Source organism: Jatropha curcas, chromosome 9, assembly GCF_041381405.1.
Source record: "Jatropha curcas cultivar XTBG-Jc1 chromosome 9, XTBG_Jcur_1.0, whole genome shotgun sequence".
Classification (NCBI taxonomy): Eukaryota; Viridiplantae; Streptophyta; class Magnoliopsida; order Malpighiales; family Euphorbiaceae; genus Jatropha; species Jatropha curcas.
The window spans coordinates 24,511,597-24,537,386 of NC_143159.1; the positions used below are offsets into that span (position 1 = coordinate 24,511,597).

A 25,790-nucleotide genomic window follows, 5' to 3' on the forward strand; every position below is an offset into this window, starting at 1 on the left:
AGGTAGATAAGGCAAAAGTCGATGTTATAAAATCTTTACCTTACCCCGTAAGTGTACGGGAAGTTCGCTCTTTTCTTGGACATACAGGCTTTTATCGGCGATTTATCAAGGACTTCTCAAATATTGCTCAACCTTTATGTAAACTATTGCAAAAGGATGCTGATTTTCAGTTTGATGAAGCCTGTAAGCAAGCATTTGACATATTGAAAGAGAAGTTGATCACAGCCCCTATTATTCAAGCTCCAAACTGGAATTTTCCATTCGAGATAATGTGTGACGCTAGCAATCATGCTGTAGGGGCTGTTCTTGGGCAGAGAATTGGCAAGGAACCTCATGTTATTTATTATGCCTCAAGAACACTTGATAGTGCTCAAAGCAACTACTCCACAACGGAAAAAGAACTGTTAGCTATTGTATTTGCTTTAGAAAAATTCCGTTCTTATTTGCTATGCACTAAGGTTATTGTGTTTTCTGATCATGCAGCTCTGCGGTATTTGTTGAAGAAGAAAGAAGCTAAACCTAGGCTAATAAGATGGATCTTATTACTGCAAGAATTTGATGTAGAAATTAGAGATAAGAGGGGGTCAGAAAATTTGGTGGCAGACCATCTTAGCCGGGTACCTGTGACAGAGGAAAATCTACCTTTAAATGATGCATTTCCAGATGAGTATCTTTTCTCTTTAAGTAATAGTACTCCTTGGTTTGCTGACATTGTCAATTACTTAGTTACTAGATCATTGCCTGATGATTTAACTAAGCATGAAAAAGATAAAATTAAAAGAGATGCCAAATACTATGCTTGGGATGACCCTCTCTCCCAATACTCATGTAGAGTTTCATTATTCTTTTGTCGACTCCCACAAATATCTCTTCTAATGCTGGCAGCCCTTGAAGCAGGAAAGAATTTATCTAAGAAAGTTCTTACCATTTCTGTCCATGACGTAATAGATCCGGATGGCAAATAAAATAACCACTCTTTGGCAGAATCGGCTAAAGAGAAAGGAAAAGCTCTTAATTTTATTTGTTCCTCAGAAATTCCATGGGGTTTCATGGTAGAGCATACAACATGAAATTCCTTTAAATGTTTGTGAGGATCTTCATCCAACAAACCTCTAAAAGTGGGCAATAATTGGATCAAACCTGATTTAAGCTCAAATGCAGCCTCCAAGGCTGGGTATGTGATGCAAAGAGGAGTTTGATTAATTGGAGGTGTTGCCAACTCCCTTAATGTTCTCTGATCAGCCATCTCCTCTTCTGGTTCAAACTCACCTGAACTTTCAGAAAGTTCAAGAACAACAGTCTCTTCTGGGTGTGAAGTAGTTGTAGGAACTTCAGGATCAATTGTTTGCTCTAGAGTCACTGTAGCAGCTGTAGACAATTGTTTCTTCTGCTTTGCCTCTTTTCTCAATCGTCTAGCAGTTTTCTCGATTTCAAAATCGTATTGGAGATCACCTGTACTATCTGATCTGGTCATAAAAAATATATATATATAATTAATTAACTCTACTCCCCGGCAACGGCGCCAAAATTTGGCCGGTGTCGAATCCGCCAAAATTAATAATCTCACTACCAATTTAAAGAACTTGAAGAAAATGGTGAGTAAGGTCGAAATCCACAGAGACTAGAGATTAAAAATATTATTTTTAAAACCAGAAAATAAAAACGAATTATGAATGGGAGGATTGGAAAAATTATTGAATCTAGCAAAAATAGTAAAAAAAAAAAAAAAGGGAAATTCAATTGGAGAAATATTTCCAGCCAAGGTCAATCTTGTACTAGTTCTTCGTGTTGATCACTGAATTCAAATTGACTCATTAACATAATCAATAAATTGGTTATGGTTACCAAAAATGCTTTAAACAACCTAGTCTTTCCGTAGTAACAGAATAAGCAAGACAACGCGCTTTGATTAATCCCTTACCAAATACTAATTTTGACACGCGCCTAAAATTAAAATATATTGGTAGCATTAAGAATAAGAAAGACCCAATTCAATCTAATAAACAACATGTGTAGTCTATTCAAGAAGATTGTTTATCCCTTTAATATAACTTGAAAATCTGGCTCTAAACAAGCTATATTAATTGCTACAAATTGTTAACTCAATCAAACAATTACGGATTTGATTGTATTAACTAGCACCTGTCACTCTAAATTAATCAAATAACTGGCCATTCACTTAATTAAATAGAACAACAATATCCATCTAAACCATTAATTGCAAGAGATAAACAAATATTGAAGAGTTAAATGAGTAAAAAGAAGAACAATTCTCACAACACTTCGGTAGAACTAGCACTTGATTAAACCTTAAGCTGGAATTGAAAGAATTCAGCCACGTATGGCCATTTCCAAGCTTACAAACTAAAGAAAAGAATTATTAACTAAAAACTCTGATATCCCAACTAATAGCCCATCTCTCCCTTTTATAGAAGAGAAGAGAAGACTGTTTCAAAGGAAACTGAAAAAATATATTTACAATCAAATCAAATCCAACAAAATAAAATCTCATGATCCTCTCTATTCTTCAAAACCTTTGAATAAATCTTCCAAAAAGAATCCAGTAGCTCCTCATCCTCTGACTTAGTGATTTTATCCCAAAAAGGCAAATAAATAGAGTCAACTAATACCTGCATCTATTTAATCATATAGACCAACAAACCCATCAAAAATACCAAATTATATGACTAAAATAGTCACATTTTCATAGGTTATTCAGCACAAATAATAAACCCATCATTTATACAGATAGTATGGTGCTACAATTCCAGCAGACTTCAAACTCAAACTCATAAATCAATGCAGTACAAAGGCTCATTAAGGGCAACCTATATAGAGTAGAAAATAATTAGGGGGTGACAGTGATTTTTCACAAGTATACTAAATCGTAGCAAGTAATATAAAGTAAGTAGAGTATCGTCTTCTCAGGGATTGTATATCAAGTATCAAAATTGTGTTAACCTATTATTATTTAAACGGCAATAAAAGAGATCTGTTGTAAGAAAAGTAAATTAAAAATAAAACAGAAATAAATCAAGCAACAACATTCAGATGAAAAGAAATCAAGGATTTTAAAACTAATAGGGATTTTGATTTCACTTAACTCTATCCAATTTATTTTATTAGTTTGTTAATCAATTTTAAATGCTCAAGTAGGGGGAACAACCCTAAAATCACTCAATAGGTAACTTATTGAGTGAAAAGATAAATTTGCCAAACAATTTTAAATTCACACTATATATTACTTCTTAATCATTCGACGATAAGCTGTTGATATTACTTTTTAATCATTTAGTTCAATAAGATAATTATTCAAATTCAGCGTGTTCACAATATTTCAATCCAATTCCTTTTCGTTATTTCCAGTAATACAATTTTGTTTTCTTTGTTATGTCATTGTAGGTGAGGGCACGCGAAAGCTAAAGGCTAAATACATAAATTCATCCCTTAAATATGTAATTTTAACCTTATGACACTCTGAACTTTATAAATAGTCTATCGTGACTTAAATTTGCAAACTTTAATAACATTACACACTTTTCCATATTAATAATAGCAATAGTTTTTAAGATTTTTTATTTTTATATGCAAAATATTGATTCGATGTGTAGTTAACATAACTTTTGAAACAATAATTTTCACGTTTTTCAACTATATGATAAGTATTTAATTGATACCAATTTGGAAATTAAAGCGTCCAATAAAATAATTATGTAAGTTGAAATGTTTAATAAGTGTAATTTTATAAGTTTAAATGTTTAATAGATCAAAATAAAAAATAAGAATACTATAAGACTAAAATAATAAAGTTTAGGGGTGAATTTATATATTTAGTGGATATTACTTATTCATTTAACTCAGAAATTTCATTAAATTAGACCTAGTAACACAGCCACACCCAAATACATATTTTAATTAATACCTTTTCTGGTTTTTCAATTTTAAAAAATTGAAAAATAGTTATGCTCTCTCCTGCTTATTAAATAATTCACCTATAACTGATTAATTTTCAACTTACCTCCCAAAAGTTTGAAGAGCAAAGTTGGACGAAAAACATTTTCTTAAAAAAAAAAGAACAACCTTGAATAGTTCAACTGAAAAAACAAAAATTGGGTCCACCACTATAGTCCCTTCCTTTCAACATCATGCGTATACTACAAAAATCCAAAGATTTTGTCAATACATCCATTTGTATACAACTTCATGTCAGCACTGTGTATATATATATATGAACTAAGAAGCAGCACTAATAGATACACAGCAACAAGCATGGAAGACAAATATTTCTATCCGGTGATCTTTGTCCTTCCTTTCCTCTTTCTTGCCTTAAGAACAACAACAAAACAGAAAAGAAAGGCACCGCCAAGCCCATTTTCTCTTCCAATTATAGGCCATCTGCACCTCATCAAACTTCCCATGCATCAAACACTTCATAATCTTTCCCAAAAATATGGCCCAATCATCTCTCTCCGATTTGGTTCCCAGAAAGTAATGGTTATATCATCACCATCAGCTGTTGAAGAATGCCTCGCTAAAAACGACATCGTTTTTGCAAATCGTCCCCCGTTTACTCTATCCAAGTACGTAGGTTACGACAACTCTACTCTCTCAACATCCTTTTATGGAGACCATTGGCGCAACCTTCGCCGCATAGGCATGCTTGAAGTTTTCTCCTCGAATCGCCTGAATGCGTTCTCGGGCATTCGACGAGAAGAAATCAAGTTTTTCCTAAAGAAACTGTATGATATCTCAAGTAATGGTTTTGCTAAGGTAGAGTTGAAACCACTGTTGATGGAGCTAACGTTTAATATGATTATACGAATGATAGCCGGAAAACGGTATTATAGTGAGGAGACGACAGGAAAGGAGAAAGAAGAGGCAAAGCAATTTAAAGAAACGATAGAAGAGACTTTTGAATATGCAGGAGCCTCATATTTGGGAGATTTCTTGCCTATTTTGCAGTGGATTGATTATGGGGGATTTTTGAAAAGAGCGGAAAGACTTGGTAAAAGAACTGATAGTCTATGGCAAAGTTTTATCGATGAACATAGAAAGAAAGAAATAAAGAACACCATGATTAGCCATCTGCTTTCTTTGCAAGAATCAGAACCAGAATATTATACAGATGAAGTTATTAAGGGTCTTATTCTGGTGAGTGATTTTAACTAATATTTCTATATTTTTTTTTTTTTCTGCATCCATGTTTTCTTGCTTTAAGTTTTATGTGAAGCCATTCTCATTAGTTTTTGCATTGAAGACTTGTTCCATTCGCATGCATAGTGTTTTTATTAGTAGAATTTTAATTGCTTAGACTATGTCCATGGGTGCATTCATTGAGCAAATCAATGAAAAATAAGTTGAGGGCTTCATTATAAAACATGGAATTTACTTATATAAAACCGAGTCAATGAACTGAACTATGAACCGAACCAATGAAAATAGAATTTTTATTGAAATGATAGAATGTCTGACCACACATTGCAAAAGATTGATAAAGAGGAACAATTTTTAAAAACTTTCTATTTTAATTGGTTTTGGTTTAGGCAGTATTTTCCATGAAATATATTTTTTTTTATCAGCAAAATTATTAATTTTATTATTAATAACTAGGAAAAACTTAACAAATCTAAGCAATCTAACCCAAGCCATCAAATTTACCCTATACACCCAAGTCTTAACTTGAAAATGTTATGTGAAAAAATCTAGTATAATTTCATGATATATGAAAAAAATCTCATTAAAAGACCTGTTATCACTTTTCGCGAGCTGTGAAAATTAAAAATAGAACATAATCATAATTAAAACGAAAGAGAACCTATAACCAAGTTATAAAAGGATTTAATGCCTATAACCAAGCAATCTGCAAAAGAGTTTCTAGCTAACATGAACCATAGAAGAAATTAGAGAATCTAGCTTATCAAAGTGTTCTCACCACCTCCAAGGGCGTTTTTCTTTGTTTAGCACCCAAGATAAGGGAGTCTTTGAATCTGATTCGATCACCAAAGGTAAGAGTTTAAAAACATAATTTATCTATAAAAGATTATCTTTTAACATTTATCTAAACACTGCTAAAACATGTAACAGTATCACCACAACTAGTAGCTATTAAAATAAATAATATTAAAAACATAATTTAATTTTTATAATGTAAAATATATTTCTTAGAATGTAGATAAAAAATATATAGAAAAACAAAACAATTATAGCATAATTGAAATCCTAAATAATAAAGAATTAACTAAACCAGCATATACATAAAAAAGGAGCACGCCAATGTCTGTACTCACATATATAATAAAAATGATTGATGCAAGTTGTTGAAATTTATTAGTAAAATATCCTAATTATAATAAGTTAAGCACAATAAACAAATATAATGTTGAGTCACACTTACATTACTCATACATAATTTGATCAAAGTTTGAATTATATATATATATATATATATATATATATATATATATATATATATATATATATATATATATATATTAGCCACCCCATGGCGGCTTGTGTAGTTTCATATACTACAGTCGAAACAATGACGTACATGCTAACTATCAACCCCAATTACTGGGAATTAAATATTGCTAATTCAAAACAATAATTTATGTACTTTGGTGTTTAATATTTTGGTCATATACACTTAAGTTATGGGTTGAATTCAACACTCAAAAATCACTATACATATAATCAAATTCGAGTTGTAATTGATTTGATCAAATCAAAACTGGTTTACAGTTCAATCAACCAGTTGAATCGACCGATTTAATTTGAGTTGAAAAACTATTCTCATATTACATGGGGGAAAAAAAAATACTGGGATAAAGTGAAGGGATAGTTTGGTCACAAAAATTAGTTGTTTAATTTTGTGTAATTCATTTGGAAATTCTACATATTTAATTATTAGCTTTTAATTTAGTTATATTCAATTTTACAAAATTTTTTAGAACTTGAAATTTTCATTTTTTTTAAAATATAAAAATATAAATTTTCAAATGAATTCCAATACGACTTTAACATGAAGTGTACAAAATTTAACGAAATTCATTTATTACAAACAAACAATAGAGTGTTTTTAAGTAAATGTGACCTTACTATGGGGTTTAAATTCAAAATTCTCACTTCTAAAGATAACTCGAGTACCACTTAGTTAAAACTCATTGTTTAATATGTATGTTATATTTAAAGAATATGCACATTTATTTATATCACACATTTTTTTATAGTTTATTTTGAAAATCAATGATATCTTAACTTGTTAATATATACCCCAAGTACATAATTTTCTTTCTTCTTTCTATAATTAATATCGTCAAATGTTTATGCATTACAATTTATGAGATTTAATTATCATTCGTTACATTTATATAATAATTGATAAGAAATAAATAAATTTTTAATTTAGTATAATTTTGTAATTGGCTCTACTATACCATGGATAATTATATTTTTTTTATGATTTATGAAGATGTCTATTGGATTGAAATAATATTATGAACTACATATAAAAGGATTAACCCCTCCGTTAGCTTATCAAATCGGTGAAAATTTTCTAACAAATTGGTGAAAATTTTTATAAACAAAATGACTCGAACCTAAGACTTCTCACATTTATAAAAATACTAATTAGACCACACTTAATTAGTTGGTAACTATATTTATATCACAAGTTATTACAATTTCTATTGTAGGATATTGTATTTGGTGGGACTGACGCAACAGCCATTACAATAGAATGGGCAATGTCAAATTTACTTAATCACCCTGAAATTCTGGAGAAGGCAAAGAAAGAGTTGGACACAAAGATCGATGATAAAGAAAGCTTGATGGATGAAACTGTTGTTTCTAAATCACCATATCTTCAAAGTATTATAACAGAAACCCTAAGATTGCATCCACCAGGTCCACTCCTTATTCCACATTTATCATCTCAAGAGTGTAATGTTGGAGGGTACAGTGTTGAACCCAATACAATGCTGCTTGTTAATGCTTGGGCTGTACATAGAGACCCTAAGTTATGGGATGACGCAGCTAAATTTAAGCCTGAGAGATTTGAGAGTGGAACTAATCAAGGTATTGAAGCCAACAAGCTGTTGCCTTTTGGGTTAGGAAGGAGGTCATGTCCTGGGATTGGTTTAGCCAACCGGGTTCTAGGGTTTGGTTTAGGGTCTTTGATTCAGTGCTTTGAATGGAGAAGGGTAAGTGATCTGGAAATTGATATGTCTGAAGGGATTGGAAACACCATGCCCAAAGCTCAGCCATTAGTGGCCATGTGCAAGGCACGTGATAACATGACGAAAGCCCTATCTTCTTCTCCATGAAGCTTGACTTACTTCTTGGAATGTTGTGATATAAAGCAAGTTCTTGTGTGTTAATTTGTAATAAAGACTTTTATATTATGAATGTTAAGATGTATGAATTCGGTTCTCGCATTCTTCCTTTTCAGTTCTTATTCTCTGTCTTTCTATTTTTCTCTTATTTATTCTCACCCTCTTTATAATGTTAATTAAAAAAATATATATATTTGGCTCTCTTTGCATGGTTTGATTAAATTCGAAGGTTCGCTGGATTACTATCTTCTTTGTCACTTTGTGCACTGTCTGGCTTAGAAGAATAGCATGGTGTTCAACTTAGAAAGGTTGGATTGTGAATCTGTGGCGGAAATAATTAAACTGAGGAGCTTCGATATCCTTACAACTAATCACCCTTATTTACCATATTCTATTAGCGATTGGTTTTCACAACCAATGTTAGTTAGCACTTATGTTCATAATAGTTCGAACTCTCTCTCTTTTCCAAGATCTTTAGTATGTTGGGAAAATCCAATAGATGGGATATTAAAGTTTAATTTTCGAAATAGTCGCTTTATAATCAATAATATCAAAGCTATACTTTAAAAAAAAAATTAATTATTGATTTACTTATTAACTTTCCAATCTATAAGAGTAAAAGTTCCTTTCTTTATTAAAAGCCCGTCTTCTTTGGGTCTGATTCTTTTCTCTTTTTCTCTTTTATTTTTTTGAGCGTAAAGTTTTTCTTTTTTATTCATTAGCAAGATCGATAGCTTAAAAATAACATTGTCTACTAACAGGGGATATAGTCTTCCCCTTGAACTAAGAAGTAAAAATAGTTTATGGATAAATTTCAAATTAACAAATTTAATAGGGCTAAAATTGCTAATACCTATATATATAAGAAAAACAATTGTGAATCCACTACTTTGTCTGGCCACTGGCTCCATTCTTTATTTCTAGTGGGTTTTACTTTCAAGGGGAAAAAATATTTTCACGGATGGGCCTGCTAAGAAAGGTGTAGATGCATTAATCGCTTTTTTTTGGCATGGACTCGAGAAATATGCATCTACCTTTATTGAAAGTTTGAAGGCACAATTGTGTTCTGCATATCTTTGCTTTGTTTTATAAGACATCAGTTTTCTATTTATGCGAATCTCATTACAGATTCCAGCCTATCTGGGAGGAGGCTAGATAGTTTATTTTCAGAGTATACAGCTACAATTTCCTCAACATCTATTTCTTGAAATCTTCTTTAAGTTCAAAAAAATCTGCTACCAGAACCATCTTGAAAGAAAAGAGCAAGTTCAATTAGCCTCTTACCTGTTCTATCGATTAAATGCTTTGAAGTAGTCCCAATATCAGTTCTTTTCAGGAGTTCAAGAGCCCATACACTTTGAGAACCTAAAGCTTCCATCAAGATGATTGACAGCTTATTTCGCAAGTGTACGAAATCGCTACAAGTAATATATGATGAGTAGAGTATCGTATCCACAGGGATTGTAATCCAAGTACCAAAGTTATGTTATCTTGTTATTATTTAAACGATAATTAAGAGATTTGTTGTATAAATGTAAAATAAACAAGAGTCAAGTAAACAAAAATTGATTAAAAGAAATCAAGGAAGTAAAGCTACTAGGGGTTTTGATTTCACTTAGCTCTATCCAATTTATTTCATTAGTTCATTGATCAATTTAATTATTCAAGTAGGGGAAACAACCCAAAAATCACTAACAAGCTCTCCCGATGTATTGTTAGCTATTTTAACCCGGTCTAATTACCTATCTTCCAATAGCGCAATCAAACATGAATTAAATCATTAAGTCTTATGGTTTGTTTGGTGAATTCATAACCTAAGGTCATTAACTTATGAAAACCCCCCATGAGTCAAACCGTATAGCTTCCGCATCAAGTTATTATTCTCATGTGTTTTATTAACCTTTTCATATCAAAGATCCTTCTTCCGATAGTGATAATTGAAATAAATCAATCTAGGGGAAAATTCTGCCTAGAAGCATTAAGTTCATTAATAAATCATAACTTGAATAAAGAAAAATAAATCTAATTACATAAATTGGAAAAGAGATTAAGCTACATCAAACCCCCTAGTATAAGAGTTTAGTTACACATAGTACTTAAATAAAACTCAACAATACTTGATAAATATTCCATAATCAATAAAGATAATGAAAGAAATAAACAAGATTAAGAGTTAGAGATAAGAACTAGTTTATCAATTGCTTGAATGGCTTCCTTGAAACCTTGCACAACTCTTAAATACTTAGCTTCAAAAGAAAATAAACTATCTAAAAACTAAAAATGAGAGAGAGAAGAATAGATGTAGAGTATAGGATATATGATGCCCTTTGAGTGGCTTCTTTGCTTCCTTATATAGCCTACTTGGGGGAACAAGCCTTGTGCTTTTACGAGTGAAGTCCAATTTTGTGAGGTGGAATAGTTTGTAAATTAAGCCATGAATTGCTCTCAATTATGGTGTCTCAAATGCACATGGTTGAACTTTGACTGGCATGTGAAGAAAGCATCCAAGGCATCTTGTGAAAATGGTAGAAATTAGTTGGCAACTTTTGACTCAAAATATAGAATTCTTGGTCTGCACGGGCGTGTTGCCTGGCACGGCCTGGGGCGTGCCAGTCTTGGGGGGATTAGAGGCTTTGGCACGGGCCGTGTTCCGCAGCATGGCCTGGCAACCTAGCGCGTACGGGCGTGCTGTCTGACCGTGCAGTTTCCTGGAAGTCTGGTGCAGGCGCGCACGGGCGTGTCGAGTTGCACGGCCTGGGGCGTGCACCTCTCTGGAAGTCAAGTGCAGGTGCGCACGAGTTGCGCTTCTCGCGCTTGCGCAGTGTAGGTTCGCGCTCGCGAGTGTGAGGGTCGCGCTCGCGCATGTGAGGCTCGCGCTCGCGAGTTGCGCGGCCTAACTATCTGCCTCTCGTTTGCACTTCTCGCGCTCCCGCAGTGTAGGTTCGCGCTCGCGAATGTGAGGGTAGCACGGGCGTGTTCCTCGGCACGGCTTGAGGCGTGCATCTCTCTGTCTCTTGGTTTGTCTTGCCTTGTGCCAGACACGGCCGTGCTTCGCGACACGGGCTGGGGCGTGCCAATTGTACTTTGCTTTATTTTTGTTCTTTTCTTTGCAAAATCCTACAATTTTCTTTCCAATCAAGTGAGTTGTGATTAAAGGAAGCTTTTGAATAAAAACATATCAATATTACGTAAAAACTAATTTAAATAAATTAAAAGTAATAGAAATTTCAATCAAAATTGCAATAAAAATACTATAAAAATCAATACTATCAAAATTCCCCAAACTTAAATTATTGCTTGTCCCCAAGCAACAAAAATTCTCCTGAAAATAGCATGGAATAATTAATTGCGAATTTAATCACTTAACTGAATTAATCATAAGAATAAATTATAAATAAAATCCCCTTGTAAGTTATTTTTAGCCAAAATTAATGTAACATAATCCTTTTATTAAACATGAGTAAAGAACATTTTGCCTCCTTCTTTTTGAATAGTAAGTATTAGGACAAATAAAGCTTACATGTAATATTTCTCATCTCAAGGTATTTTTAGGTAACCTCATTCTATCTTTTTAATTGGTTGCATTTTATGCTCCATACCAATTTTATTTTTATGTGGTCGCATTTTTATGCTCTATACCACTTATACATAGGGATATAAGTAACAAGTAGTTGCATTTTATGCTCCATACTACTTGGTTTTAAATGGATTTTTGTTTTTCTTTAAAAATTAAAACCTTCATCCTTTATTGATTTAAAACATACATGTAAGATGGCTTTGGTATCCTTTTTTTCTTTATTCAAGTTTTGGATTCAAAATGCTCTAAACAAATGGTTAAGTTTCAGGAAGTATGTTAAAATCAATTTTTGGTTTAAAATAATTTACTTTGGAAATATTATTAATTTATTCAAAAGTTCAACTAAGATAGATCATAAATTCATGCTAATAATTATTCCATACTTATTTTATTGAAACAAAATTTATACTTTGGATAAAACGTCCACCCCCTACTTAATTGAGCACATTGTCCTCAATGAGCAATTCTCCAAACTTATGGTAGTGCAAATAATAATGAGTTCAGAAAGTGTACCATCGTTGGGCAGGAGAATGCACTGGAGAGTGGTAGATCATCCAAGCTATGAGGTGAGAGACATAAAATAATAACCAAAAGGTGGAAATGGACAAGCAAATATATAGAAAAAATAGATCCAAAGAAGTAACTGGAAGTAAGGGAAATCCAAAATGTGCAGAACAAACCAATGCGAAATGTGTGATAATGCACGGGCGTGTCATGGTGCACGGTCTCAGGCGTGCAACCTTCTGAACCCTTTTTTTTTTTTTTTTCATTAATAAATCAAAGAACACATAAACCAATAATCAAAATGAGAATGGGTTGTCTCCCATAAGCACTTTTGTTTAACGTCGTTGAGTTCGACGCACCAAACCTGATGCAAGCTTACTCGAGATTGATAGCGGTTTTAACAGGATCAAAGCTTCCACCTTGATAAACCTTTAGGCGGTGAGCATTGACCTTGAAACTTCGATTATTGTCCATAATCTCAACTGCTCCATACGGGAAAATTTCTTTAATCGTGAATGGCCCGGACCATCTTGAGCGTAGTTTTCCTGGAAAAAGGCGGAGTCTAGAGTTATAGAGTAATACCTGTTGGCTTACCCTTAGATTTCGCAAAATAATACGCTTATCATGCCACTGCTTTGTGCGTTCTTTATAGACTTTGGCATTTTCATAAGCATGAAGCCTCATTTCATCCATCATATTCAATTGAAGCAACCTCTTTTGACCAGCTTCCTTACTGTCAAAATTAAGAAATTTGATTGCCCAATATGCTTTATGCTCCATCTCGACAGGGAGGTGACAAGCCTTCTCGTACACCATTCGATATGGTGACATGCCAATTGGTGTCTTGAAAGCAGTTCTATAGGGCCAAAGAGCATCATCGAGCTTCTTGGACCAGTCCTTCCTTGATTGGCCAATAGTTGTCTCCAAAATCTTCTTAATTTCCCAGTTCGTGACTTCTACTTGTCCGCTTGTTTGAGGGTGATATGGAGTACCTACACGATGTGTAACGCCATATCTGGAAAGTAGTGAGTCAAGGTACTTGTTATAGAAATGCTTACCTCCGTCGGTGATTATTGCTCTTGGAGTACCATGCCGTGTGAAAATGTATTTCTTGATGAAGCTCATCACACTTTTGGCATCATTATTGGGAAGGGCAACAGCTTCTGCCCATTTCGATACATAATCCACCGCCACTAGGATATATTGGTTCGAGTATGATGAAGGAAATGGTCCCATGAAGTCTAGACCCCAAACGTCGAAAATTTCGACTTCAAGAATGCCATGCAAAGGCATCTCATGTCTTCTTGAAATGTTACCTAACCTCTGACATCGATCACAAAGACGAACATAGTTAAAAGCATCTTTAAACAGATTAGGCCAATACAAACCGCTTTCCAAAATACGTGCTGCCGTCTTGTTTGCTCCAAAATGCCCTCCACATTCCATTGAATGGCAGAATTTAAGGACACTGTCCATTTCACTTTCCGGTATACACCGCCTGAATAGTTGATCACCACAGTATTTGAACAAAAATGGCTCCTCCCAATAGTAGAATTTGATATCATGGAAAAATCTTTTCTTTTGTTGATAAGAAAAATTGGGAGGAGTAATTTTGCACACAAGATAGTTGACTATATCAGCATACCAGGGGGTTTGAGCTTTTACCAATAGCAAAAGTTGCTCATGGGGGAAGTTCTCATTGATTTGTAGCTCGGTTGTATCCTCTTCCTCCAACTCTAATCTGGAAAGGTGGTCAGCCACAAGATTCTCGGTTCCCTTCTTGTCGCGAATTTCCAAATCAAATTCCTGCAATAAGAGAACCCAACGAATCAGTCTTGGTTTTGCATCCTTCTTTTCTAGCAAATACTTGATGGCTGAATGATCTGTATAGACTATTGTTTTTGCTCCAGTTAAATAAGCTCTAAATTTATCGAAAGCAAAAACAATGGCTAAGAGTTCCTTTTCAGTGGTGGCATAGTTTAATTGTGCATCATTTAATGTGCGACTAGCATAATAAATGACATGCAACTTCTTTTCTCGTCTTTGCCCAAGGACAGCTCCTACAGCATGATCACTAGCATCACACATAAGCTCAAAGGGGAGACTCCAATCTGGTGTAGCAATGATGGGTGTTGAAGTCAGCTCTTTCTTCAATCTGTTAAAGGCACTTAAACACTCTTTGTCAAAATTGAAAGGAACATCTTTAACTAACAAATTACAAAGAGGTTTCGTGATTTTGGAGAAATCTTTGATAAATCTCCTGTAAAATCCAGCATGACCAAGAAAACTTCTTACTCCTCTTACTGAATTTGGGGGTGGTAGCTTTTCAATTACTTCCACTTTTGCCTTATCCACCTCAATCCCTTGCTGTGAGATTTTATGGCCTAAAACAATTCCTTCACTAACCATGAAATGACATTTTTCCCAATTTAAAACAAGGTTAGTATCTTCACATCTTTGCATTACTAGAGATAAATTATAAAGACATGCATCGAAAGAAGATCCAAATACAGAAAAATCATCCATAAATATCTCAATGGATTTCTCAACCATATCAGAAAATATGGACATCATGCATCGTTGGAAGGTTGCAGGGGCATTGCATAGTCCAAATGGCATTCGCCTATAGGCAAAAGTGCCATAAGGACAGGTGAAGGTAGTCTTCTCTTGATCTTCAGGAGCAATAGGTATTTGGAAGTATCCTGAATAGCCATCCAAGAAACAATAGAAGGGATAACCTGCAAGTCTTTCAAGCATTTGATCAATAAAAGGCAGAGGGAAGTGGTCCTTACGTGTTGCTTTGTTCAACTTCCTGTAATCAATGCACACACGCCAACCTGTGACTGTTCTGGTAGGAATCAATTCATTGTTTTCATTAAAAATAACAGTCATACCTCCCTTCTTTGGCACAACTTGGACAGGACTTACCCAATTACTATCGGAAATTGGATAGATAATACCTGCATCCAGAAGTTTTATGATTTCAGCTTTGACTACTTCCTTCATGTTTGGATTTAATCGTCTTTGATGCTCGATTGAAGGCTTGTAGTTGTCTTCCATTAGGATCTTATGCATGCATACACTTGGGCTTATTCCTTGTAAGTCAGAAATTGACCATCCTATTGCCTTCTTGTGTTTTCGAAGAACCTGCAACAACCCCTCCTCTTGATCAAGCGTTAAGTGAGAAGAAATAATAACCGGAAAAGAGTTGTTCTCACCTAGAAATGCATGCTTCAAATGAGGAGGAAGCTGCTTCAGCTCTTGTTTGGTTGGTGTATCTTCTTTTTCTTTTTCTTCTGTATTATTACAATTATTATCTATGCTATATAAAGTTTTATCTACACATGTATCTATTACATCTATTCTAAAGCAATCATCGCAATCCATAGGTAGTTTACAAGATTTTAACACATCGAAGACAACCTCTTCTTGACCTACTCTTAATGTCAATTTTCCATCATGTACATCAATTAGAGCTCTTGCAGTTGCAAGAAAAGGTCGTCCAAGGATCAATGATCCTTCTCTTCCTTCATCAATGTCAAGGATGACAAAATCAACTGGAAAAATGAATTTTCCTACCTTGACTAGTACGTCCTCTACAATTCCCTTGGGATATTTGATTGATCGATCGGCTAATTGTAGAGACATCCTTGTTGGCTTGAGTTCCCCCATTCCTAGCATTTTAAAAACTTCATAAGACATCAGATTTATGCTAGCTCCTAAGTCAGCTAAAGCCTTTTCAAAATTTAAATTGCCAATGTTACAAGGAATAGAAAAACTCCCTGGATCTTTAAGCTTTGGTGGCAATTTGTTTTGAATGATCGCACTGCATTCCTCAGTCAGTTTTACCATTCCCTGGTCATCGATCTTTCTTTTCTTGCTCAAGATTTCCTTCAAGAATTTTGCATAGCTTGGCATTTGAGCAAGAGCTTCAGCAAAAGGAATGTTTATTTGAAGCTTTTTGAAGACGTCTAGAAATTTCATGAAGCTTTGGTCATCCTGTGTCTTTTTCAACCTTTGTGGAAATGGAACGTATGGTTTCACTTCTTCCTTCTCCACCAGATCAATGATAGGCGCTTTCCTCTCTTCCTCTTTCTCTTTCTCCTTTCTGGGCTTGTCTTCCAATTCTTTACCACTCCTCAAGGTTATGGCTTGTACCTGTTCTTTAGGATTTTTCTCAGTGTTACTAGGTAAGGTTCCTTGAGGTCTAGCTGCCATCATGTTTGCAAACTGTCCCATTTGGATCTCCAGATTTCTTATCACAGCTTGTTGGATTTTGTTGTGTTCTCTTGTTTCGTTCATGAAATCCATGTGTGATTTTGAGAGGGCAGTGAGGAGATCATCATGAGACTTTTTCTCCGGAGGCAAGAAACCTGGTGGTGCATTTAAAGTGTTGTTAGAATTACCATATGAAAGGTTTGGATGATTTCTCAACCTGTTATCGTAGGGATTCGAATATGGGTAATTTCTCCTCTGTTGATTCATTACGTAGTTCACTTGCTCCAAAGTTTGTGGATTTGCAGAATCTAGCATGCATTCTCCAACTCCATGCGGTTCATTGCATCTGTCACAAGTTTGCATGATAGAATTCACAGATTTAGTGGTTAGCAAATCGAGCTTTCTTACCATGTTATCAACCTTGGCATTGAGTGCAGTGATGGCATCTATTTCATAGATTCCAGCAGTTTTTCTTCTTTCAGAACTGCTTTGATAATGGCTATTGCTTGCCATTTCTTCTATTAAATCATATGCCTCATCGATCTCTTTTCTTTCAAAGGATCCTCCTGCAGCTGCATCCAAAGTGATTTTAATGTTAGGTGACAATGAATTATAGAAAGTTTGGACTTGTAACCATTTGGGCAAACTATGGTGAGGACATTTTCTCAACAAATCTTTAAATCTTTCCCAAGCCTCATACAGGCTTTCTTGATCATGATGAGCAAAAGTCATGATCTCATTTCTTAATTTGGTGGTTTTAGAAGATGGAAAGAATTTAGCCAAAAATTTCTGGGCTAACTCTTCCCAAGTTGTAAAACTCCCAGCAGGACAAGATTGTAACCATGATCGTGCTTTGTCCCTTAGAGTAAAAGGAAAGAGTCTTAATCTAATGGCATCGTTAGAAACACCATTTTGTTTAAAAGTATCACAAATTTCCAGGAAATTAGTGATATGAGCATTAGGATCTTCACTAGGAAGTCCTCCATATTGAATAGAAGTGGAAAGCATTTGTATTATTGCTGGTTTAATTTCAAAATTATTTGCTTCCACTCTTGGTCTAGTGATGCTGGAGGTAGCTCCGTTAAGAGAAGGTGTGGTGTAATCTCGCAAGGTGCGGACATTCTGAGGATTTGCAGCAAGAGGCATATCTGGAGGTGGAGGATTATTTTCATTCATGTTTGATTGTTGTTCGGTTCTGTTTTCTTGTGCTCTCCTTGCTGCGTTGTTCCTTCTGCAGGTTTTCTCAATTTCTGGATCAAAGATCAGAGGTTCTGTCCTTCTAGATCTTCTTTGCATAAAACCTGAGATAGTCTCCAGAAAAATTGAATGACTAAAAACAAATAAATAAATGTCTAAATTAATAACAAGATAATTCGTATTGATATTGGTATTGACAAATCCCCGGCAACGGCGCCAAAAACTTGACAGCTTATTTCGCAAGTGTACGAAATCGCTACAAGTAATATATGATGAGTAGAGTATCGTATCCACAGGGATTGTAATCCAAGTACCAAAGTTATGTTATCTTGTTATTATTTAAACGATAATTAAGAGATTTGTTGTATAAATGTAAAATAAACAAGAGTCAAGTAAACAAAATTTGATTAAAAGAAATCAAGGAAGTAAAGCTACTAGGGGTTTTGATTTCACTTAGCTCTATCCAATTTATTTCATTAGTTCATTGATCAATTTAATTATTCAAGTAGGGGAAACAACCCAAAAATCACTAACAAGCTCTCCCGATGTATTGTTAGCTATTTTAACCCGGTCTAATTACCTATCTTCCAATAGCGCAATCAAACATGAATTAAATCATTAAGTTTTATGGTTTGTTTGGTGAATTCATAACCTAAGGTCATTAACTTATGAAAACCCCCCATGAGTCAAACCGTATAGCTTCCGCATCAAGTTATTATTCTCATGTGTTTTATTAACCTTTTCATATCAAAGATCCTTCTTCCGATAGTGATAATTGAAATAAATCAATCTAGGGGAAAATTCTGCCTAGAAGCATTAAGTTCATTAATAAATCATAACTTGAATAAGGAAAAATAAATCTAATTACATAAATTGGAAAAGAGATTAAGCTACATCAAACCCCCTAGTATAAGAGTTTAGTTACACATAGTACTTAAATAAAACTCAACAATACTTGATAAATATTCCATAATCAATAAAGATAATGAAAGAAATAAACAAGATTAAGAGTTAGAGATAAGAACTAGTTTATCAATTGCTTGAATGGCTTCCTTAAAACCTTGCACAACTCTTAAATACTTAGCTTCAAAAGAAAATAAACTATCTAAAAACTAAAAATGAGAGAGAGAAGAATAGATGTAGAGTATAGGATATATGATGCCCTTTGAGTTGCTTCTTTGCTTCCTTATATAGCCTACTTTGGGGAACAAGCCTTGTGCTTTTACGAGTGAAGTCCAACTTTGTGAGGTGGAATAGTTTGTAAATTAAGCCATGAATTGCTCTCAATTATGGTGTCTCAAATGCACATGGTTGAACTTTGACTGGCATGTGAAGAAAGCATCCAAGGCATCTTGTGAAAATGGTAGAAATTAGTTGGCAACTTTTGACTCAAAATATAGAATTCTTGGTCTGCACGGGCGTGTTGCCTGGCACGGCCTGGGGCGTGCCAGTCTTGGGGGGATTAGAGGCTTTTGCACGGGCCGTGTTCCGCAGCATGGCCTGGCAAGCTAGCGCGCACGGGCATGCTGTCTGACCGTGCAGTTTCCTGGAAGTCTGGTGCAGGCGCGCACGGGTGTGTCGAGTTGCACGGCCTGGGGCGTGCACCTCTCTGGAAGTCAAGTGCAGGCGCGCACGAGTTGCGCTTCTCGCTCTCGCGCAGTGTAGGTTCGCGCTCGCGAATGTGAGGGTAGCACGGGCGTGTTCCTCGGCACGGCTTGAGGTGTGCATCTCTCTGTCTCTTGGTTTGTCTTGCCTTGTGCCAGACACGGCCGTGCTTCGCGACACGGGCTGGGGCGTGCCAATTGTACTTTGCTTTATTTTTGTTCTTTTCTTTGCAAAATCCTACAATTTTCTTTCCAATCAAGTGAGTTGTGATTAAAGGAAGCTTTTGAATAAAAACATATCAATATTACGTAAAAACTAATTTAAATAAATTAAAAGTAATAGAAATTTCAATCAAAATTGCAATAAAAATACTATAAAAATCAATACTATCAATGATCCATTGCATTCCATTTCTGATTTCATGATCAACTATATGTATCTTTTTTTTAACCTGCCACGTGCTCTAGAATAGCCTGAATTACTGAAAAAATGGGCAATTCGACAGAAGGGAATTGCTTGGTGATATGCAATGGCGGGTGAGCTTAGGGTTGTTATTGCTTCATGCATATCTAACGACTGCTTTTTCTCCACGATTCCTAATTGTGCATCTATTCTCTCTTGAAGAGCTTCAGGGAAGTAATAAACGACTCGTTGAACTGGATCTAACGGAAAAAGGCCATGAATGTTTTTTAGCAATCTCCCCCCACTGTAAAACTGTTGATTGCCCACTTTCTCAGCAGAAGCCAGGAGGCATTGCACGAGTTCTACGTCTCTGATTGCTTCATCAGAGAAGCCCAAGGAAATATGAGAAGGATTTTTAAGCATGTGAACAACATCTATTGCCTGGGAAGAGGACTTGAGAAACCTTGTTCCTGCAATTCTAAGAATTTCTTCTGTTGACAATTCCTGGCATGCCGCCTTATTATTACATGGTATATCTTTTTCTTCGATCTTCAATCTTTTAAACCCCTTATTGTATTGTCTTAATAGTTCAAATGGAAATGCATTTCCTTTCTTTGACTGTTCGAGTTGTCTCCATATGTTTTCTTGATAGATTCTGTTATCAGAGCAAAGGGAATCAGGATCAGAACCTACAGATTCTTCGAGTTCTTTTGATTCAGAAAAAGGACTTTCTACTCTTTTGTTTGCTGCTTCCTCACTCTCAGGATAAATAAATAAATAAATAAAGATATAAACATATGGAGAAAATATCCAGTAACCATAAAAAGTTACTTAAAATTTCGAAAGGAATTAAAGAAACCATTTCAGTTAACAAAGAGCAGATAAAAGCAGAGTACATCGATTTAACTATAAAAGTCATTTGCAAATAATAAAATTTAACTTAATTATATTAAATTCTTGAAAGAACTACCGATATAGAATAGAATAAAAAATGCAAGACCAACATGCTTCCTTTTGTATTGAAAAGCTACGACTTACCAGTTCATACAAAATCTAATTGATTGAAATTCCATCTAGTAATAATAAATTTCTATCTTTGAGTGAACATTCAATCAACAAAAAGAAGATAGTATTTAAAGAGCAACAACTATGATTAGCATTCCTTTCACATCAAATATAATTGTAAAAACGAAATTCCAAACAAAAATCAAATACAAATCCATAAAATTCCAAACACAGTCTCACTTGTACGCCAAAAAGAACAAAAAGAAAAAAGAAAAACCTTAAACAATTGAAAGAATCGAAAATCTGAATTGAAAAATGAAATTTGAAGGGAACTGTTACTACGACACTCCCCCACAGTAGTATCCAAAGTGTTTCACGTTTACCAGGGACCACAAATTATATGTGGTCTTCAAAAAAAAAAAATGAGGCAAGGAATAAAAGAAAAAGAAAAAACTCTAAAATAGGAACAAAAAGATCATAGTGTGTATAAAATATACCAATTGATTTCAAGAACACCTTGAATCAGTTGTTCTAAGGCAAGCCGCAAAAAAACTGATATTGAGCAACTGTAGTCTTATGTACACAACCACCCTCTCTCCTCCCCTACAGATTCTAAAACAGAATTTTGAACAACCAAATTATCAAATAGTAAGATGGGCTTTGCAGAATCTCACGCACCAAAAATTCAGTGTATGAATTGTCTATCATCAGTCAGGCCACTATTAATATCTGTAGCCTGAATGTTGGCTCAAGGGTCAAATCTCGGATGTTGATAATTAATACAAAACAAATAAATTTAAAGTATGTTATTTGTGCTAATTTTATTTTATGTAGAATTTCGTTGGAAAGGATATCAAACAAGGCAAATACTACTTTGAGCATGAAGATTTCGAAGACCTAGTAGCTAGGTATTTAGAAAAACTTTGTAGGATAGAGAGAAAATCCATATATGAGCACAAAAATCCTTTTCTCTCTCAAAAATATTTGTCGGAAAATTAGTTTTCTTCAAAATAATTTATTTTCGAAAATATTCCTTCAAATCGAAAAGATTTATTTTCCTAAAACTAAAGAGATTTCTTCTCTTAATGTTTTTGGTAATAAAACCATTCACCTTTTCGAAAATATATTTTTGAAAGATCTAAAGTGCTTTAAAATTATTCTCTTACCTTAAAAATGAAGGAAAATCTCCTTCGGTTTTGGTAAGTGCATCTTTCCGCAAATTCTCCTCAAAATAAATGCTGTCAAAATATCTTCTATTTAAAGGAAATCAAAATCGTATTTCATTCTCTTACCAAAAAGGGATAAAGTGATCTTTTGGTAACAAAGGTTTTCGCATCGTTTTAAAAAGGAAAGAAGATATTCTGACTTCAAAATAAAATCTCTTTCCAAAAGGCGACAGCTTCTTTGTTTCCTATATAAAGGAACATTCACGCCTTATTCATTTGGTGAAGTAAGAGTATTTGTTTTAAGAGCTCTCTCTCTCATTGAACGAATCCTTTTCTCTCAAAACTTACTCTACCCCCATTTTCTTTTCATCTCTACACTTAACGTTTTCAATATTTAAAGTGAAAAGAATTTTTACAATTTCATTTTGAAAAACAATTCTGTATTCTAATCGATCTTCTAATCTGATAAAATTGTTTTTCCTGTGCTCATATAGGCATTTCCTTCTGTCTATTTAGAATCTGTATTCTATAGTAGACAGGCTCTTTATTTGTTAAACTTTTGAGTGTAATAGCTTAGGTTAGAAGCTATTGAGATAGAGGTTATCAAGAGACCTTCTCCATGTGTGGGATAGTAATGTCTTGAATCGAGTTTTCTGTACTCTACCAAAAACAGAAAGGGTTGAGGTTAATTAGAACATTTGGTAAATCTAGTGGGACAAAAGGGTAGATCTAGGTTTTTGATCTATTGACTTGTACTGTTGGTTTGTCTCTTACCCTTTAAAAGAGATAACTTAGTGGAGGATCTCAAGATGAGTCTTGGGGAGTGGATGTAGGCGAGTTAGTGCCGAACCACTATAACTCTCGGTGTTAATCTCTTTATTCCTGAAGTTTGGTTGTTACTGTCTCTTTTACACTCTTGTTTAATTTCTTAGAAACGCTGAAATTGTTAATAATTCAGATGTTCTAAAACAGCAATAAGTTTCATCTATCCTGAACATTAGAACTCTGGTATTCTAATATAGTGAATATACAATGTTCTAACTGTTGTTCTATTTCCAGTATAATTCACTGTTTGGGTTTCTATTTTGTTTTCTAAACTTTATGAGGATGTTCTAATCTTGATAGCTCTCTATCGTAAAGTTGTTCTAATTTTTTATTAAAACTCTGTGAAGAAGTTCTAATCTTAATGACTATCTTTCACTTTGCTTTATATATGGTTTTGCACACTTTATGAGAAAGTTCTAAGTTCAATAACTTTCCTTCATAAAGAAGCTCTGATATTGTACAAGTCAGTGTGAAGCTGTTCTAATCAATAGCTGCACTTTGCACAAACTTTCTATATCTGAAATTAGAACATTGTGAGGAGATTCTAATTCATATTCTATTCTCACAAAGTTCTGTGTGTGTTTTTCCGCTGTGCTTATAATTCTAATTTCTGTTTAGAACTTCTAAAATTTATTTCAGTTTTTTAGAAAACTCAATTCACCCCCCTCTTGGGTTGTGCCATATATATTCGGGACCCACACTGAAGATCCTGATGGTGCAGGTGGCAATCGATTAGGAGTACCATAAAGATACAGCGTTCATTTTGGAAAGATATTTTTGCGGAAGGATACTCTTACTAAAACGGAAGGAGATTCTCCTTCGTTTTTTAAGGTAAGAAAAACTTTTAAGTATATTAGATCTTTCAAAAAATTATTTCCGAAAAGAGAGTGATTGTATTACCAAAAACATTAGAGAAGAGATCTCTTTAGTTTTAGGAAAACAAAACTTTTCGATTTAAAGGAATATTTTCGAAAATACATTATTTTGAAGAAAACTAATTTTCCGAAAAATGTTTTTGAGAGAGAAAAAGATTTTTGTGCTCATATATGGATTTTATCTCTATCCTACAAAGTTTCCTAAATTCCTAGCTACTAGGTTCTTCAAAATCTTCACACTCAATGTAGGACTTGCCTTGTACGATTTCTTTCCATAGAAATTCTGCATAAAATAAAATTAGCACAAATAACATAATTTTAAATTTATTCATTTTGTATTAATCATCAAAATCCGAGATTAAAAATGGACCCTTGAGCCAACAGTGCGATGGGTGAAGTTGCTTCAAAGCAAGTATTTGATTGGCAATTCACTGAACCTAAACTTCTATATACTGCATCAGGTCTTGCAAGGCTCATAGATGACGTTATGTCCCATGAGGTATGCCAAATTAGTAATATCATAGCTATTTCACTTTAATGTTTCTTTTTATATTTCCATGAGTTGTCCATATCCGTATCCATTTTTACAATCCACGGTAAATCCAACTAATCTCCATTCGCTTTCGAAGGCAAAGGTGCTGATCTGAGAGAGTTTAATACTTCACTTTAAAGACACATGAGGTGCATCTCATATTTGAAATCCACCCTATTTATTATTATATATGTATCCGTCCTATTTTTTTTATACAGATAGTATGCTGCTACTATTTCAGCAGACTTCAAACTCAAACTCATAAATCGATGCAGTACAAAGGCCCATTAAGGGCGCATATAGAGTAGGAAATAAGTGATTATTAGGTAACGGGGGACGGGATAGAACTTGGACCTGTACAATAATTTTAATGAAGTCCTATTAGAGAATTATTAAATTCTGCAATTTTTAATACATATGCAGTTTGAGCAAGAAAGGGGACATGTTGCTTCTGCAGTAGAATGTTGTATGAAGCAATATGGTGTGTCAAAGCAGGAAGCTTACGAAAAGCTGAATAAAATAGTTGCTAATATGTGGAAAGATCTGAACGAGGAGCTGATGAAAGAAATTGATATTCCAAAACCTATTCTAATGTGCATTCTGAACATTGTACGTGTAATGGATGTTGTGTACAAGGATGAAGATAGCTATACCCACTCCAACACTTCTCTGAAGGATATTCTGGCTACCTTTTTAGTCAATCCTGTGGCTGTTTAAGCATTAATCAATTGCTTTGTGTTTCCGAAATGCAATTGGAGAATCAAATAAATGGTTGTGATGTGAAGTTCAGTTTCATATATTATGAATCTGAAAGTGATCTAATAAAGTTCAACCTTGTTCTGGATTTGGTTTTCTAAGTTTTGCTTAATTGCTAATTATTGTATTTCTGATGATAATTAGTTTATATTAGTGAATATTGCATGTTGAGATTGTCTTTTAGAGGAGTGGGTGATTGAAAGAAAGCTTTGAGGCATGAATAATCACTTTCTTTTAAGGATTTATTAAGGCTTAATGTATCAGAATATGAGAATATGAGAATAAATTTATAAGTATAGTATTTGAGAGATGTGCAATTAAAGCAAATAATAAGTTATTTTTTTTATTAAATGGATAATAATATAACTATATTATCAATCCAAAAAATTACAGCCGTTAGGATTTTTCATCTTTAAAATATAGATAATATGAAAATAAAATATGTAATTGAAAAGAATCATATTTTTATTAAATTAATTTTTATTCTATGCGTGTGGCAAGTAATATAAATTTATGCTATGAAATTATTAGTTAGCACATTTATTTAAAAATTAAATTTTAATTATGCAACATTAATTGGACAGATCGATGGAATTTTTTTTTAATTTTATAAGTGTCACATGATAATTTAAAAAAAATAAAAATATTTTTGCATCTGCAATTTTATCCTTAATTACAATTGAGAGTATTATTGCTACAAAAAGTTGAATTAAGGTAAAATTGACAAAAATATCAAAACAGGGTGAAATTGTAACAATTTGCAAAGTTCAAATTACCAAAATATTTTGATATATT

The 25,790-nt window shown here is 33.9% G+C and overlaps 2 protein-coding genes, 1 long non-coding RNA gene, 1 other non-coding gene and 1 pseudogene across 4 annotated transcripts; 3 read left to right on the forward strand and 2 right to left on the reverse strand.

Moving 5' to 3' along the window:
• Positions 1–4,269: 4,269 nt before the first annotated feature.
• LOC105643655 (cytochrome P450 81Q32) lies at positions 4,270–8,354 on the forward strand. Its single transcript, XM_089726154.1, has 2 exons — positions 4,270–5,151; positions 7,695–8,354. Exons 1-2 carry the CDS (start codon positions 4,270–4,272, stop codon positions 8,322–8,324), a joined length of 1,512 nt encoding a protein of 503 aa, XP_089582280.1. The 3' UTR covers positions 8,325–8,354.
• Positions 8,355–12,789: 4,435 nt separating this feature from the next.
• On the reverse strand, positions 12,790–16,332 carry LOC149493872 (uncharacterized). Its single transcript, XM_089726378.1, has 5 exons — positions 15,633–16,332; positions 14,719–14,798; positions 14,033–14,220; positions 13,149–13,429; positions 12,790–12,959 (listed from the first exon to the last, which is right to left on the reverse strand). The coding sequence occupies exons 1-5, from the start codon at positions 16,330–16,332 to the stop codon at positions 12,790–12,792; spliced, it is 1,419 nt and encodes a 472-aa protein (XP_089582504.1).
• Positions 16,333–17,275: 943 nt separating this feature from the next.
• Positions 17,276–17,382, forward strand: LOC149493873 (small nucleolar RNA R71). The gene has a single exon (XR_016322767.1). It is a non-coding gene; the product is annotated as a small nucleolar RNA R71 (small nucleolar RNA).
• Positions 17,383–20,968: 3,586 nt separating this feature from the next.
• On the reverse strand, positions 20,969–21,570 carry LOC149493874 (uncharacterized). Its single transcript, XR_016322671.1, has 2 exons — positions 21,358–21,570; positions 20,969–21,248 (listed from the first exon to the last, which is right to left on the reverse strand). It is a non-coding gene; the product is annotated as an uncharacterized LOC149493874 (long non-coding RNA).
• Positions 21,571–24,095: 2,525 nt separating this feature from the next.
• Positions 24,096–24,956, forward strand: LOC149493875 (putative terpene synthase 3 pseudogene; annotated as a pseudogene).
• Positions 24,957–25,790: the final 834 nt, after the last annotated feature.